The sequence below is a fragment of the Oenanthe melanoleuca genome, chromosome 2 (genome assembly GCF_029582105.1).
Source record: "Oenanthe melanoleuca isolate GR-GAL-2019-014 chromosome 2, OMel1.0, whole genome shotgun sequence".
Lineage (NCBI taxonomy): Eukaryota > Metazoa > Chordata > Aves > Passeriformes > Muscicapidae > Oenanthe > Oenanthe melanoleuca.
In genome coordinates, this window is record NC_079335.1 from 23,771,217 (window position 1) to 23,788,646 (window position 17,430).

Genomic DNA, 17,430 nt, shown 5'->3' on the forward strand with positions numbered 1-17,430 from the left:
CTCATCCCATTAGTTTTGGCAATCCAAAACCATACCTTCCATTGTTCCATGGGCTGCAAAACCCCTTTCTCACAGTTGTTCTGACAGAGCTTCTCTGGGCTGTAGAACCAGCAGCAGCCTCTGGCTTTACTCTCATGTGCATGGAAGAAGAAACATGTTGTAGGTTTGGATCAACTCAATTAATGAGTGGGAAAAAACCCATTTCAAATCTTTGACATTTTTTTTATTGCTCAGAGAAACAGACAGGAGAGACTGAAATGTCATGTGGGCAAACAGAACATTTAGAAACCTAAAAGACACTCATCACATGAACAACACATTATAGATGCATATTGATTAAAAAAAATAAAAAACATTAAGCTGATAATACAATCACAAAGGATATTTCTTGAACAAATATCAAACTTGATATTTCCTGAACAAATATCAAAGAATAGGGGAACAAAGCTCAGTCAACCCATTCCAAGTTCATTGGACAGCAAGAGTGAAGAAAAGCTTCTATGAATTCCTGGAGCTTTTGACTCCTGTAATTATTTCCTAAATCATGGAGAGTGCCTATGTTAGCTATATTAACATTTTAGACAAATTATCTGGAAAAAGAAAGTGAAACAGAATACCATGTACACTGAAGAGAAAGAGAGAGGGCCAAGTGACTGAACTGTTTTGACAGGAAGTTTTTAGATTAATTTATCATTTATCTGTTAAGAAGAGTTGCTTTTAGCAACAGTTCTTGCAAAATGCAAGGTCATTAAAGCTTTCACGTGCCCTACTGTGCAGCAGCTAATTAAAGGAATATCTAAAGCAAACTCAAAGCAGGAGTTTTGCATGGAGAGGTGTAGCTGGTTAGCACAAGCATTGAGAACAGGGTAGAGTGAGAGCCCACATATTGAAATGTCTCCATGTCTGCTGGTACTGAACTGATAAAAACTGAACTAATTAAATCCACACATCTACAGATGGCACAACCACATCTTCATTCTGCTTTCAAACATTCTCTGATTCACCCAAGTCTAGTCAGTTTAGGTACTCTGATGGGAGGTGGTCATAAATCTGACCAGTCTGGAGAAGGTATTGTCAAGGTATTCACTGGAAAAACTTCATGATCATGAACACATCACCAGAATTCAGAGAGAACAAGTGTGCCTGTGACCACTGACAGTGATGTGCAGTTCTATTGGTCTAAAGACCAGTATTAGGTCACCCTTGCTCATTAATGGACCTCAGCAACTCCCTACACTCCTTTAGTCACATCTGTTAGCTGGAGTAAATATGGTCACATGACACAGATTTTACTACCTCTCATACACTGACTTTGCAGTAGAACTGCAAAGTAAGGACTGTAAGGACTTAAGTTTAGTTAAGCTATGCTAAGATATCCACCAAATAAATACATGGACTCCAGGTGAGGCTAACTTTGCCTTGTGAATGTCCTACTGCAGAATATTTTTCAGATGGCTCCTTAGCTTAATTTACAGTTTTGGCTCTCAGTAGATCACTGACAAGAAACCTCACAACTAATGAGGTCATACAGTCACGGTTCCCAGTGCAAATATGGTTTTTGGCTGTTTAAACAGATCCAGAACCTAATGGACACTTTAGTTACTATACTCATCGTAAGTACAACAACCTTAATTTTATTTATCCTCAACACTGCACTCCACTAGAAATTTTGTATGCCCACCTTTTCTGAGGCAGAGTGTGCACCAACAAACTAAGAATTGTGTCCATAAGCAGAAAGAAGCAAGGAAAGCATGAAATGGCAATGCCCATGCTAAACTGCACAAAAAATGGATGTTCCACTGCAAACTAACTTTTTAGATCTCTTTCTGTTCACAACCTTACTGGCAGAAACTTTCTATCACTCAATACAACTGTACTGGACTAGCAAGTGACACAGGCTTTGCAACACCCAAAGCAAATGCAGTGGAGCAATAGCGACTGAGATTTATGTCCGTGCTACTCTCAGTTTGATATGACATGGTACCAACATGAGAACATGTTCCTCTTTATGAGGCCAAAAACCATCTGAAATTCAATGCTGCTTCAAGTCAGATAAGCATGTCTGCACTGGAAATCTGCTAAGTTCAACTGATCATGTCCTCAGTCTCTGTTTCAGAATAAATATGAGATGATGTTGACTGGTATTTTCCTGGTATTTTTGCTCATTTAAGTCCCTTGTTGAATCATCTAAAGACAAGTAACAGCTATAAACCCAGCCAACACTATTCATGTTTAACCATCTACTGACAAAACATTAAGTATAAAAAGGTAGGGAGACTTTTCAGTGATAAAAATGGGAGGTAGACACCTCAGTTAAAGGTGATTTGAAGGCCATTCACAATCTCCCTTGGCACTTGAGTAATTATTAACTCTTCTAAATTCCAAAAATATGATGATGGTAAAATGATCATGGTCTCTGTTATATCTAAAGATAATAAAATCAGAAAATTAAAAGACCATAAGCACCTGTGAAAACAATCCTAAAAAGGTTTAAAAAATTTGCTTCCATTTCACTTTTGTGGAAAAAGTGAATGGAATAATTACTGTTGTTTCCCTGAATATCCTGCATCACAAGACAGATGATCAAGAACAAATCCCAAATGCTGATGACCATCTCCTCTGCTCTATTATAGCCTCTTTCTCTACATCACTGTAACATCACTGTACCTCATCTTTGGGATGTCATGTGTAAGCCACACACAAAAAAAACAATGATAAACTCCAAGAGAAGAGACAGAATTATACAATACTGTGTGACACAAGACAGAAACGTTAAAATTTCAAGTGGGAGTCACTGCAAATAAGTGTTCTTTAAAAATTCCTCCTGAAACATTAACTTAATTCAATTGTACTGTGTAAAATTTGACATATATTTACTGAACATTATACCTCAAAACAACTTCAAAAAAAAAAGAAAAAAGATTTTAATTATTTTCAGAGAATTTCAGAGTTGGCAACCTCTCCTGTCAGTCAGATGCTCCAATTGTTGCCTCAAAGTCTGTGGTCCACATCAAAAGCCATAAAATAACTTTTATCTTATTCTAATAATAACAACAGTAAGATTACTTCTGTCTTATTTACATGTACCTTTCTTTTTAAAGGCCTATGGCTTAGTGTTCACAAATTTAAAAAAAATAAACTACAAATACATAAAAATAAAGCTTAATACCACCCAATAAAAAATATAACAAGCTTCAAACCCATCACATAGTTATTGTTGAAAAATTAATCTGCAGGTCAGAGACGCTTTGATCATGTTCATAGTTTCCATGATTAAATCCGTAACAGTTTTTCATCTTCTCAATTAAATGAGAAATCTTTGATCCACCAAGGTTTTGGATGCCAAATTCTTCTGCCCAAGTGTATTACGAATAAACCTAAATATCTAAGAACATTTTGGAAGACAAACATGTATTAATGAAGAAATACTTACACTAGTAAGTTTCAATATCTAACATAAAATAGCAACTATAGATAATCTTTAAATCATAAATAAGATTAATTGGATGCTTAATTTCCTTTAGCATTTTTAAAACATTTCCACTACCTTTCCACTCTAAATTATGATAGAATGTGTGAGATTAATTTTAACAGATATTAATGTTCTCTACTGAAAATTATTTGTAAACTTTTCATTCAGGATCACCATGTGAACAAAATTAATTTCTCACAAGTCTATTTTACAAAATAAATAAAAATGCTATTTTATAAGGTCTCAGAATAATCTTAATCTTCTCTCACTGCACATTGCTAACTCACTGGATTTATTAACTAGTTAAGTATTTAAACTGCCATACTGACTCCCATTTAAAAAATATTACTTTGTTCTTAAATTGAAATTTACCTCTTGTTGCAAGTATGTTAGAATAGCTGCTAAAACAAAACTTTGGGAAGCTAAATCCACAACTGAGAAAAACAGGATATCAAAGATGAGCAGTGTTGTTTCATTGCCATAATAGAGAACATCACTGAAAGACTGTCCTTCATCTATGGAAAGAAAACATTTTTTAAAAAAATCTGTGAGCTGCAAGTTTGTGGAGTTCACCAGACCATGCTGAGGAAACTGATAAGAAAAAGGAAAATCAGAGATAGAGCAATTTATGACATACTATGGCAACACAGAGATAGTCCTGTCATTCTACTGAAAAACAGTACAAACTTTTCATTTATAAAATGGCATCATACTCATGAACACAATAGGTAAAACCCATGTGTCACACAGAACTCTATTTACTCCTGAAATCTCAATCAGATTATTTTTAAAAGTTGTTTTAAACAAAGAAGCAGATGTAACTTCCTTGTCACTGAAATTTTTAGTAACTATTAGCTCTGGCCCCAACTCAACAAAATCATAAAAACATATGCTTAGTGCCTCATCTAGGAGGAGGTTCAAAGCTTAGCATTATTCTTGTTTAATGGTTCCCCAGAAAATAGGTCTTTTAAGGTTAAAGTACCTTTCTCATAGCCAAAGTACTCTGGACCATTTATCTACCTCTTTATTTTATAAAAAAACACCACTTCTATAAGGCAAAAAAAATATCTAAACAATTACAGGAAACATATTCTTTTTCTTCTTCCTTTTTTTTCGAAAAATGTCCAATACAAGTTTGATTTGAAATGGTGTATTTTCATGGTAACTGTGTATTTCAGTACCATGACATCCTGATTTATATCTAAACTTCTAGAAACCATAGCAATCTAGACTATCAAACAATGTATTTCTATCAATGCTTATGATTATGAATTTCATAAACACCAACATCTGTACACATGTGCACATCTGTCACTTTCATCTGCCTTAAATAAAAAACATCACAGTCAAATAACAATTTATAAACAGGATTTCTGTAACCTAAATAACTTCTCTTAAATGCCTCCCTCACAAGCAGTCTTTCAATGATACCTCCTGCTGCAAAGTCCTTTTTAGATTGTAAAACCTGGGAAAGAAATCTACACAGAAACCATGATATTTAAAATAGTACAAATACCACACATCTTTTTACCATTATAAAAAATACTTTTCTCAATTGGTTCCATGAACTCCATGCCAAGAAGTCGTTCAAGAAGCAATTTATCTTTAACAATATAATCCATTTCTTTATGAACCTGTAAGAAAAAGAAAAACAACACTTCTTGCTTTATTATTTCAAACTTGCTACAAAATGAAGTGCAGCTATTTAGACCTTTGTGAATGAAACAAAACCCAAGACAAAAATGAGTACATAATAAAAAAGGATTTGTCATTTTTAAGTGCAGTCTGCACTGATGGACAGCACTCTAATTGTATGGGTTTTTTTTTGAATGAAGCACTTTTCTGTATGCAATAAAATCTTTAACAATAAACCTTAAAGCATATACACTTAAAGAGGAATTACAGTCCTTCAGATTTGCAATTATTAGTCTGTACTTAGAATAAGTGCATTTTCCTTGATAGAGTAATGTCAATATACATACATGATCAATAAAAGAACTGAGAAATTTGTTCATGGCGTTATAGGCCCTTGTGCTTTGTTCAAAAGTATTTGCAGATGAGTCCAAGAGCCTGGTAGGACCACGTTTCTGAAATACAACAAGACCAAGACGTTAACAGAAAAATTTCATATTTTAAATAACATTTAAAGAACACCAATATCTCACTTACTCTTGTTAAGGTTTCATGAATCCAGTCGTAGTGCAGTCGCATTTTTCTTGAAATGGAAATCTGAAATGTCTGGCCATCTGTGTTTGGTAACAAACCTCTCTGACTACACAGATTTTCCTATATAATTAAAGCAATTGTAAATTAGCATTATTAATGTCATTCATAGACCCAAAAATAGCCAAAATCTTTTCATTTCCTCTCTTTCACTGTCTAGATAATACTTAATATCTCTATATATTTTAATCCACTGCACTCTTGTTCTACTGCAGCAAGATTTCCTTATGACATGAAATCCTGACCCCTGCTGTTGCAAAGTCATATTTCTCTTCTCACCTGTGTTCAGTTCATTACTTTCTAATAATACATATTCTGATATTTATTCTGAAGAACTTTCTTTTAGGTCTATTATTTCTTCTATACTTGTCTCACTCTTTTTGAATTCCTGACTTTTTCCCATGTGTTTCTCAGATCAAATTTAATACATCTCAGAAACCCCAAGAAAATAAAAAAATTCGACATCTTCATGGGGAAACCCCCTGTTTTCCCCAAAATTATATTAAAATAATCAATTAGGAAAAAAATTGTAGGAACACATAAGTGAAAAACATTATTAATAAGACTCCTCTGTATTTCAAGTGTTTGAGATTTAATTTTCACATGGTTATGGTTTTTTCTGTCCACTTAACATTGAAAAAGCAATGTCCTTATTTAAGATACTTTCTTAGTTGTCCCTAAAAAGATACAAGATGTCATGAAATTTCATGCAGCCTCTTGTACTAGACATTTTATATTTGCCTGATCTTGCAGCAAAGATACAACATATGACAAACTAGGAAAAATACATATGCAAATTAATTTCTATAAAGAATGGACTGTATCACCATAGTAAAGAGGTGAAATAAAAGAATTGACTGCGAGTTTCTGTATTAGTGTTTCAGATCTGTCTCTTTATGAAACCTTTTTGGTATGCACCTTTTTGAATGTGGCTGTGACCTTATAAAAAGCTTAAATATTGAAAAGAAGGTTCTTAAATACATGAAAAAAACTTTTTAGAGAAACAGGAATTTTGTATCCTTGAAATGTGAAGAAGTAACAATGAAATAGTAAAGAAAAAGAAAGATGAAGAACTAGTTAAAAGAACTACTGACTCATATATTTACATACCAACAGCTGCCATCTTTAAGTAACATGGTTCAATGTAGTGCACACCTGCAGATCCATAATGCAAAGGTGTATTGTCTTTATATAAAATAAATAACTGAGCAGGAATAAACTTGAATACTTTTACTTACTGCTTCTCTCTTCAGGTTCATATTCATTTCTTCCATATTGGTATCAGCATGTCCATGCACTGAGCGACCATGGATATAATGACCAAAGCAGTTGTGTGACAAGAGAAACACTGAAATCTAAGAGATGGGGAAGAGAGAATATTTTAATCAACAATTATAATTTTATTTTTGATCTTCTGAATTAATAGCGAAATTCACTCAAATCAGCTAGCCCTGCTACAAATACAAAGTATTTGTAGGTACTGAAGGTACTGAAAAAATATGTGGGAGAAAAATATTTAGCAACTCTTTCACTGATTAGTTTTATCTATATGTAACTAGAAACATATACTAGCTTCAAGTTTAGTTTATCAACTAAATAATTTTATTAGTTTAGTTTATTAGTTTAGCAGCAAGGATCTGCTGCTGCTTAATTCCCTTGAGCCAAGAAGTTAAAACTATTAGATTTTATTTTGATTCAAAGGTTATTTCTGTGCTACATAACACATATGCATGATTCCAGTTGAACTCCTAAAAGACTGTACTTAACAGAACTTCATTCACTATGATACAATGCTTACATATCACATAAACTCCAAAACTAATTCTTTTCTACAACCCAGGTATTAAATGGGTGTTTCACAGAAGAAGAATAACCATGGCTGGAAAGATTGATAAAAGAGGTAAATTGTTATTTCTAAGAAGTTCTGGACAAATAAGGTAATCCAATCTGTTCTGACTGCACTCTTCTTTGGTTAAAAGGGAATTCCTGCAAAAGCTTCCAAACCCACATGTAAAGAAGAAGTCCAGATGTGAGTAAGAGAAAATGCATGCAAAAGGTGGTAACTGTTAAGAGGGACAAAATTAAGTTCAGCAGTTGAGGGACAAGCACAAGACAGGAGCAGAAACTGGAGATATATGTATTAAATAAAACCAAGACACTTGCAAGTCAGAAGGACTAAAACACAAACCAGTATACACAATGGCAGTAAATGGTTCCACACCTAATTTCTGTTATAACTTCTTACTTTTGAATTCTGTATCAGCATGTGTAACCAATTTAAACTAAAAAAAAAAAGAGAAAAACAACCAAAGACCCCAAAATCAGATGTCTGAAAGAACACATTGATATCTATGCTTCTGAAATAATTTTCCAATTAAAGTTTAATTGAAATCTTGCAAGTTCACCAATAAAATGAGCTGAGGGAAACATCAGCTTTGGCTGTTAACTAGTAATCTAAATTAAATGAATAAATATTATTTAATATTCTTACAACTATCTTAAGTACTATTCTATTTAAAATGCCACACTACAAATGAGAGAAAGAAATACTTACATTGCTCACGCAACACAAATCAACAAATTGGCTTATCTTATCTTCAACAAATCTTTCATAAATCACAGCAAAAAATATAACCTGGAATAAATCAACCAAATTTTCTTTTATTAGGTCATCAGATTTGACATTATTAAGCAATTAATTTCACCACTTAACACACCCATAAATAATAGATAAATTCTGTAGAGACCACCATTGCATTGGACTTAATGAAATGGGATTGACATACTACTTCCTTTAAGAAGTAAAGTTGTAGTAAGAACCTGCTTTTTATTTTGAACTTCAGATGCTTCAAAGTTACTTAAAATAAAACAAAGTATTTGCATCAATTCACATCTTTGAGAGGATTAAAATTCTGATTCCAAAGTCAGATGTCTCATATCTCAGAAGATTCACTCTGAGTCCCAAAACGCTAAAACAACTAAACATAACAGTTAAGAATATATCCCATGCTATGATAAGCAGTTTGGACAGTCTAATGATTTATTCTAGCTTCCAAGAACCAACCTAAAAATGATAATTCAGGATGTCATGTGTTTTACATACTTGTAGGATGGCAATGGCTACCCAGAGTGCAGCAGACACACCAAATCTTAAAATGCGGCTCCAGGGAGCTATGTAGCTCTCACTGCTTCTTGCAAGGCTGGAAGAAGCATCCATTAAAGCCAGGTTTGAAAATCCCACCACCTGAAGAGAAAAGAAAATCAATATGACAACAGGTGAGAATGAATAGTATTAATTAGGATCCTGTTGTTTCCATCATAACAGGAAGTAAGAAAAAATAATGAAAAATGGACCTGGAATAGTAGCCCGCTCACTATGATGGAGCTCAATTGTGTGACACATAATTAAAACATAACCTGTACATAAATGGGTTGATACATAAATTAAAAAACATGCAGTTCAATCTCACAAAAAGTCAATATTGGCTTTTACTGAAAAACTCCAAAAGATTCTACTGCTGTACTGCATAGGGATATAACTTCTGCCAAATTTCAGCTTTTTAGTTCTATATATTCCAGTGTTAAAGCAAATTTTGTTTTACAACTCTTAAAAGACTGATTTCTTTTGTTTGTACTGAAAACAAATATATTTCCCTCCGTTATCTATTTTAAACAAAAAATCTAGAAAAATTCCAAACTAAAAAAGATGAGAGGAGCACTATGTGTTGAAACACTTAAGAGGTGAAATATAAGTGAAAATCTTTCAGAACAAAAGTTGCACCAAAATACACTGGTGGTGGGTTCACCATTTCCTCATGTCCTAGTGCTTGTTACTTGGGACAAGAGACACCCACCTCACTACACCCTCCTTTCAGGTAGCTGCAGCATGCAGTAAGAATAGGTGCTCTCTTTTCTCTCTCTCTCATTTAATATCGCACCTAAGTTGGCCCTGGATGCTTACCAACAGCAAAAATGATCACGTAGTGAATGAAGGAAGTTTCAGGACTTCCATTATTTAATTAAAAGGAAAAAGTTTAAAAGGACTATAAAATTGAATAAAAGTGTTAAAATAGGTATAAGAACCTCACAAAAAACAATTATATGCTGCACACTTTAGGAATACTTCCCAAGATAAAAAAAAAAAAAATTAGTTACCTACAAAAGAAACAAGCCCAAATATTTTTAAAAGCTAAAGCACAGTTTCTCACATATCCTCAAGCTGTAACTGAAGGCATACTGCCATCAGGAACAGAACTGGCACATTCTATTTCCTGCATTATAAAAGGGCACTGCAGCAAATCAGCAGGAAGGAAGCTCAGTTCAGACAAATATGAAATCAGAAATAAAGCTGTAGACTGTGGCAGGAGGGTGCTAGTAGGCAAATAAAGAATCAAGTGTGTACACAGATCTATCCCTCTAAGGTAACTCATTACGTTAAAAAAACCCAAACAAAACTAACAAAGATCTCCAAGGTAATTAAAGGTTGGATTTTTTTTAAGTCTTCCTTAATGAAATATTGCAATGACCTATACATCCATATAAATTTTAAAATGCATCAAAATAATTATTTTACTAAATTACATGATTTCAAATGAATTTAAAGGTGATTCATTATTACCACACAGAATGCAAGAATTAAACATCAGACCCTTATGTTACACTCTGGTTGTGAGTTGTAATAATAATAATAATAATACTAATAATAATAGTAATATTACCTCCAGAAAAAAAAGAACTGCAAGCACTTGAAAGAGAGGATTTATTTTCCTAATTGTCTGAATTTCATTCCATTCATTTGCTATAAAGTATGTCCTCCATATGCTCACAGGCGCAGCAGCACTTTTAGTAACACCTTCACCTAAAAAGAGTACATACAGTAAAGCTCTGAAATTTAATATCTGAGAGTAATATCTGAATTTCACCAAAGCTGCTTATACAAACAAGCATCGTTTGAATTACCTTCAACTGCTTTAAGAACTTTGCCCTTAGGTCTTTCCCAGTCAATAAAGAAAATATCAACAGCAAGCTGTGAAACCAGTAAGTGTAAAAATTGCAGAGCCTAAGAGAGAAAAGTAAGGACAGAAACAGCATATACACAAAGATGGAGGAATAGGCACTGTGTGGATTATTCATTAAACATAACAATCAATAGCTTGATTATACATGAAACTGCAAATTTATGACCAATTTTTGATATTTTTTTGTTTGTTTAAAAGCTTGTAATAATGGTAAGTCACGTGATGATGTCCAAAATTATGAAGAAAATACAGCAAAGTAACAAATTGAAAAAACTGACTATTTCCCCATAATCTACTAACCTGCACTCAGAATTCTACATATTTGAACATAATTATTTGGATCTGTCTTCTTTCTAATCAGGAACTCATGGCATTTACATTACACTTTAAATGGAAGTACTTGCTTTCTTTGTATGATGCTATTCTATTTGGGTTTCTTTACACCTTTATCCTTGAAAGAATTATTTTTCATTCTTTCTCTTGTGACCTTCTTGAGACATTTATTTTCCTATAAAGACTCCACAAAATAAATTTTTATGGAAAAATGACTTAATTCTTAGAACATAACTATTAGGACATAACATGTACACTCTAACAACTAATAAATGTAGAAGATATTTAAAAACAAGCCTACTGAACATATACAGAAGCATGCTGTCATGTATTTTATGGTGAGGAAAAAATTATTTACCTTTAAACTAAACGCACATGCTATGTATGTAACAAAATCTTCTTCTTGAGATGGAAGAGGTAAAAGGACAGATACAAACTGCTGAGCCTATAATTGAGAAGTTACATTGAAACAGTACACCTGGCATACATGACAACATAATAAATGCTTAAGTGTGAATAAGCTTTTCCAGAAAAAGATCAATGAATGTGTAAAAAATTTAAATGACTAATAAGGAGATGGCAAGTACAACAAATTCTAAGTAAAGGAAACAGGTGAACACAAAATTTAAGCACACAAAACAGAATATTATATATAACTTGCCTCAATAGTCTGACAAGAAAAAAAAAGAAGAAAAAAGAAAATTAATGTCCATGTAAAAATATATTTAGTATTACTAGGTTTTCATACATCCAAATCTGGAAAGACACTTACTTTGAAGAATACAAGCCAATAAATCCCCGTGCCCAGTGTGACGATAAAGAAAACGTTGGCAAGGTCTCCAGCATAGAACAGTAAGAACTTGAAAACTGTCTGCAATTATAAAAACATGCTGTAGACATCTGTAAAGCTAATTAACTAATGCATATGTCCATAATGCATTCATATAAAATGTTGTGTAGCACACATAGGAAACTCTAATAGTGAAAAGTAGCCCTGAACAAAAGCTTTCCACTGAGGTTATATATTTATGGTATATTCACTAGCTGAAACTCTTACATGAAAAGTCCTGTAAATTTTTAGAGCAGTATTTCCTGAACAACAATATTAGAATTAACAAGAATGCAAAAACCTACCTCCTTAACTCTGGGGAACAGTTCTATGCAGCTAGGCTAGAAATTATTTCAGTTACCCTCAGTTATGATCACAGAGAATGACAATAAAGGTGCCCTTAAAGAGAAGAAGAGATGTCCATTTCAGTTTGCCAGCTGTTCATACCTGCAAGTCAATGATAGAGCTTCCTGTCCGCCTCTTCCAGCCTGCAGTCTTCAGAAGGGACCACAACACTGCCAGTCCACCCAACACACCCAGTGCAATCTGAACATAACCAAAAATTATTTGCAGATAGTTTTAAAACACAAAAAATAGAAGTAAATAATAGTATCAACAAATTAAAGGGAATTACAACTTACATCAGTCTGAACCTGAGCCTCTGACTGATTCATCTCATAGCTGACTGCGAAAGAAACCTGAATATTAAAATACAAAAAGTAAATATGCATAGAAATTCTGAAGTGCTACAGGCATTACAGATAGAGGTAGTTTTCAGTTTTAGCTGGTGGGAATTCCTACCTGGGGCTACTGTACAAGTACCACACATATTTTTTTTTTTTACTGCATATGACCTGGTATCAGGGTCAGTACCAGCATGTACTGCTGCAGATTTTACCACCAGTAATGCTGGGTATGGGTGCCTGCCATCTGCAAGTTACCAGCTATACCTATTTGTAATTCTTTCAAATGTGCATGATTTTTTTCCTCCTGAAACTGAAACTGAATGTTTGATACTTTCCCTTTCATCAGTGATTAAAGGTAACCTTGATGTAACTACATGCAAAATTATATGGTAAGTTTGCACAGCTCAGATACTGGGTCTTTTTCAGCTTGAATGAAATAAAAATTGTCATGCAACATCAAAATAGTTCCCTCTAGCTTAAATTTAACCTAAGATCTCTTTTGACATTGGTCTGAAAGATTTGTACATGGAAGAGAAAATGTTTGGCTTGGTTTTATAATATTCTGACCTGAGTTTTTGTCGCTGCACAGCTAAATTTAACACAAGCATGATAATAAAAAGCATTGTTAATTAGGTTGAAAAAGAGTATCACCCCTCCACCCCACCAAACAATCCCTCCTTCCCTACATCTTGTCTTCTTCAAACATTTGTTCCTGTCAGACCTCCTTCTATCAATGCACTTATCCTCAGCCACTACAAGCTCAGTGTTTACAGAAACTGGAAACAAAATTCAATGTATCTTTTTAGTTGCATGAAATTTGTTAAATGCAACAAGACATCCAAAATTGACAATAGATCTCACATAGATGTAAGGATGAAATAATATGACAGAAAATTGAGGAACTGAAAACAACTGTTCCTACCATCACCCTTTGAATGAATTACTTTCTAGATACAGTGCTGTCTCAGCAGTTAAAGACATCACTTAGGCAGGAAAAAAATGCCTTGATTTTTCTATCTTTCTAATCCTCTTGCTTTCATGCAACTAATATGGAACTCAAGGAATGCTTCTAGTACCACAAATTTATTCTAGCCAGATGTCTGTTTGTACTGGAAGCCTGAACAGTTGAAGGTTGACAAGCAGAAAATGCTAATATTAATTTTTTTTAATTCTACCATCCTAAGATCAACATTTTTACTTTTTAATGCAGTGTGATCTAACACACAAACAAGACAGAAGAACGGGACATCTGAGCCGCTTCCCATGAAGGCAGACAAAAGGGCAAGTAGGAAATGCCCCTTCTGCATCTGCTACAGCAGGATTTGGTGGTTTTCAGTACAGAAAGATGAAAGACTAAAGGATGTTTTAAATATATTACCAATATTTTAACTTAAACTACAGGTGACCTGAAATGTTTGTGTCATAACTTCCTCTTAATGCACTGCTCTAAATAAAAATACTAATTCCTTGCATAAATTCCTTGCAGTGCTGCATAGTCTTTTATCTGTTATTTTATGGGTGAATAATTTTATTTGAACTGTAGCCTAATTTAGCATTGTAAAACCAACCTCAAATTTTAAGTGTTTTAAGTAAAAAAAAAAACCTGAAGATAAATTGAAAAGAGAATACTTCTAACTGATTTGTTTTAAAAGGTTTTTGTGAAAACTTGTAATTTCAGAACTGATCAGAACTAGAAACTGCTTATTAGATTTTTATAACCCACTACCAAAAACTGAAATTCCAATAGAACTAGAAGTATAATTAAGGTAGCACAAAGATCTCACCATCACACTCTGGGTTTCAGGGTTTTGGACAAGCACATCTGTGTAACCAACTGTAATTAGAGGAGGGTAGATAGTTCCTCTCTGTGTATGAGATACCAGACGAATACTGCAGAAATACAGAGTACGATTTTTAATACAAAAAAACCCAGATGAGTGCTTGGAAAGCAATCATTGAAACTTGTACTTACAAGAAAATACCAAATGAACAGAACAACCTGATCAATAAAATGTGAATTTCTAACCCAATGACATGGCACTTCACATTTTAAAAGCAACTGGATTGTACAAAGGCATGTACAGCAATATATTAAAAAAAAATATGAGAAGGATCGTTTACTTTTAAGAAATCAATCTTCACCTGTCTGCATGTTACAGGAGAACATCACATAAAGAAGGAAAACAAAAGTTTCTTCCAAAATATATTCCAGCTGAGATGTGCAATCAGTAATGACCCTAACAGGCAGTCTCACAATTATATGACTAAAAGCCTATTCTGGATTGTATAACAGAATAGGCAACATGTTGCAAAAATACTGCAAAAAAAAAGAATATGAAGTATGAAATAATATCCTTGTATAGTCAGCAACACACATATTAAAAAAGAATTAACAGAGGAGTTTTTAGATCCTTCCAGACAATGCCTGCTTCTAAGAGGTGACTGAATACCTGCTAATTTGCATTATGCAAACATAGTCTGATCCTTGTACCTGGAAGGGAATCATGGTGATTTTAACTCCCTCTAGTCAATGTTGCTTTCTTTCACTCATCAGAACAACCTATGGAAATTCCTGCCATTTTCAAATATGCAATAGAAAAAGCAGCACATATTACACATTAGACTTATTAGAAAATACATAACAAAACAACTTTAAGACAATAAAATGCAGACTGTAATCCATTGGCTTTATTTTCTGAATGTACTATATATTATATGAGTTAATTACCTTATTGTTATTTTGCTAGCAATCCGAATTACCCTTGGTGGTTTTCCCAAGTCATTCTCTTTTCCACTAAGTGCATCCACCAAAAAAAATCGGCGAGTCAAAAGCCAGTTGTTCATATTATTGCCTAGGAAAAAACAGGACACATTTCACAGACACATAATTCAACATACAAAAAGAATGAAATGTATTAGAAACAATGCATGTAATCGTATAACACAAAGTAGCTATTGAGGATATGAAATTGTTTATTTTCAACTTATACAAATATATAATGAAATGAGATTATTTTATTTCTGCATAATAATGATTGGAATGGTGAATGCAACCAAAGCCCGCACTTAAACTACCAGAACTTCCCCACAAATACTGAATTTTTAAAATGGAAACAAGTTATGGTGTGTTGTGGTATCTTTAAACACAACACAGTAACAGTAATTAATATAGATTATTTCTGTTTGAAGTTTTCAGATTGTTTAAATTCATAGAGATGTTACTATCACCATCTTACCTTGATTAACAAACTTTTCATTGTATTGAAGATTCAAATTTAAAACTGGCACGGCCCAAAGTTGTTGCTGTTCATTGCCACCATTATATTCAAGGAACAGGTCATAAAAGACTGGATTAGCAAAATCCAATAAAATCTTAGAAACTGAAATTTTGCACTGCAAGAAAAAAAGTGAAAATAAAAAGATCACTTTAACCATTTAGCAACTTTATCAAGTTTTGGATTCCTTCCCTACAAAATTATTGTGGAATCCATCCCATTTCTTCACAAAAGAGAGAATCACAGAATCATCAAGGTCCTGCACCAACCCCCATTTCTCCAGGCTAAACACTCTCAGCTCCCTCAGCTGCTCCTCATAGGACTTGTGCTCCAGACCCTTCCCCAGCTCCATTGCCCCTCTCTCCATATTCCAGTTCCTCAATGTCCTTTCTAAGTGAGAATCCCTGCCCTGCTCCTGCTGGCCACACAATTGCTGGTACAGGCCAGGATGCTATCTTGGCCACCTGGGCACGCACTGGCTCATGTTTCACCAGCTGGCTGTCAAACAGAAACCCCAGGTCTTCTGCTGGGCAGCTTTCCAGCCACTCTTCCCCAAGCCTGAGTGCTGCATGAGGTGGTTGTGACCCACGTGCAGGACCTGGCACTTGGCCCTGTCACCTCACACCACTGGCCTCAGCCCATCAATCCAGCCTGTCCAGACCCCTCTGCAGAGCCTTCCTGCTCTCCAGCAGATCAACACTCCCACCCAATCTGGTGTCAGCTGCACACATGCTGAGGGTTAACTTGATCCCCTTGCCAGGATCACTGATAAAGATGTTAAACAGGACCAGCCCCAGTACTGAGCCCTGGGGAACAACCAGTGACCAGTCACCATTCTCTGGGCCTGACATCAGCCACTTTTTCACCCCATGAAGACTGCACCTGTCCAAGTCACGAGCAGAATTCCTTGGGAAATGGTGTCAAATGCTTTACTGAAGTACTGATATACAAGGTATTCCAGCTGTCTACAAGCAATTACAAAGTACTTACAATTTTAGGCAAACTTCTTGGAAATTATTGCAATTAACTAGAACAACTAATGTAGAGAACAAAACTTAAAATTTTTCAACAGATTTGTAAAAAATATCCTAGCAAACCTCACAGACATAAAATTTGAAATAGTGTAAACACTAAAGTCAAGAAACATAAATGCTGAAGTCATGGAGTTCTGGGCCCATCAGTACAAGAGAGAAACTAAACTACTTGATAGAGTCCAGCAAGGCCACTATGGTGAGGAAGAGACTGAAGCATCTCTGCTACCAAGAAGAGCTGAGACTCTTTTGCCTGGAGGTAAGAAGGGTCAGGGGATCTTATCACTGTGTACAAACATTGTACAAGGGAGGGTGTATGAGGCAGAGCAGGCTCTTTGCAGCAGTGCCCAGTGACAAGACCAGAGGCAATGGGCATAAACTAGAACAGGAAGTTCTCTCTGAGCATCATAAGCTGGGTTTTCACCTGTCATAGGTTAACCAGGGAGGCTGTGGAGTCTCAGTCCCTGGAGATAAAAACCATGTGGAAATGGTCCTAGGCAACCTACACTACATGGTCCTGCTTGTCCTGTGGACAAGACAGCCTCCTGGGTCCCTGGCTACCT

At 34.6% G+C, this 17,430-nt stretch overlaps 1 protein-coding gene across 2 annotated transcripts in view; it reads right to left on the minus strand.

The window, feature by feature from the left end:
* Positions 1-382: 382 nt before the first annotated feature.
* The window catches only part of TMEM67 (transmembrane protein 67), a 30,888-nt gene continuing 13,840 nt past the window's right edge, over positions 383-17,430 (minus strand). The window contains exons 12-28 of one of the 2 annotated variants that reach the window (XM_056485137.1): positions 15,798-15,954; positions 15,290-15,413; positions 14,346-14,451; positions 12,517-12,573; positions 12,323-12,421; positions 11,819-11,917; positions 11,405-11,491; positions 10,655-10,754; positions 10,414-10,553; positions 8,799-8,939; positions 8,250-8,330; positions 6,934-7,050; positions 5,642-5,758; positions 5,455-5,559; positions 5,004-5,106; positions 3,845-3,987; positions 383-3,385 (exon numbers count right to left, since the gene is read on the minus strand). In XM_056485137.1, the coding sequence (XP_056341112.1) occupies positions 3,305-3,385; positions 3,845-3,987; positions 5,004-5,106; positions 5,455-5,559; positions 5,642-5,758; positions 6,934-7,050; positions 8,250-8,330; positions 8,799-8,939; positions 10,414-10,553; positions 10,655-10,754; positions 11,405-11,491; positions 11,819-11,917; positions 12,323-12,421; positions 12,517-12,573; positions 14,346-14,451; positions 15,290-15,413; positions 15,798-15,954 (1,857 nt within the window). In that variant the 3' untranslated portion in view covers positions 383-3,304. The remainder of the gene's footprint in view (positions 3,386-3,844; positions 3,988-5,003; positions 5,107-5,454; positions 5,560-5,641; positions 5,759-6,933; positions 7,051-8,249; positions 8,331-8,798; positions 8,940-10,413; positions 10,554-10,654; positions 10,755-11,404; positions 11,492-11,818; positions 11,918-12,322; positions 12,422-12,516; positions 12,574-14,345; positions 14,452-15,289; positions 15,414-15,797; positions 15,955-17,430) is intronic. The other variant, XM_056485138.1, reaches the window with a different exon arrangement.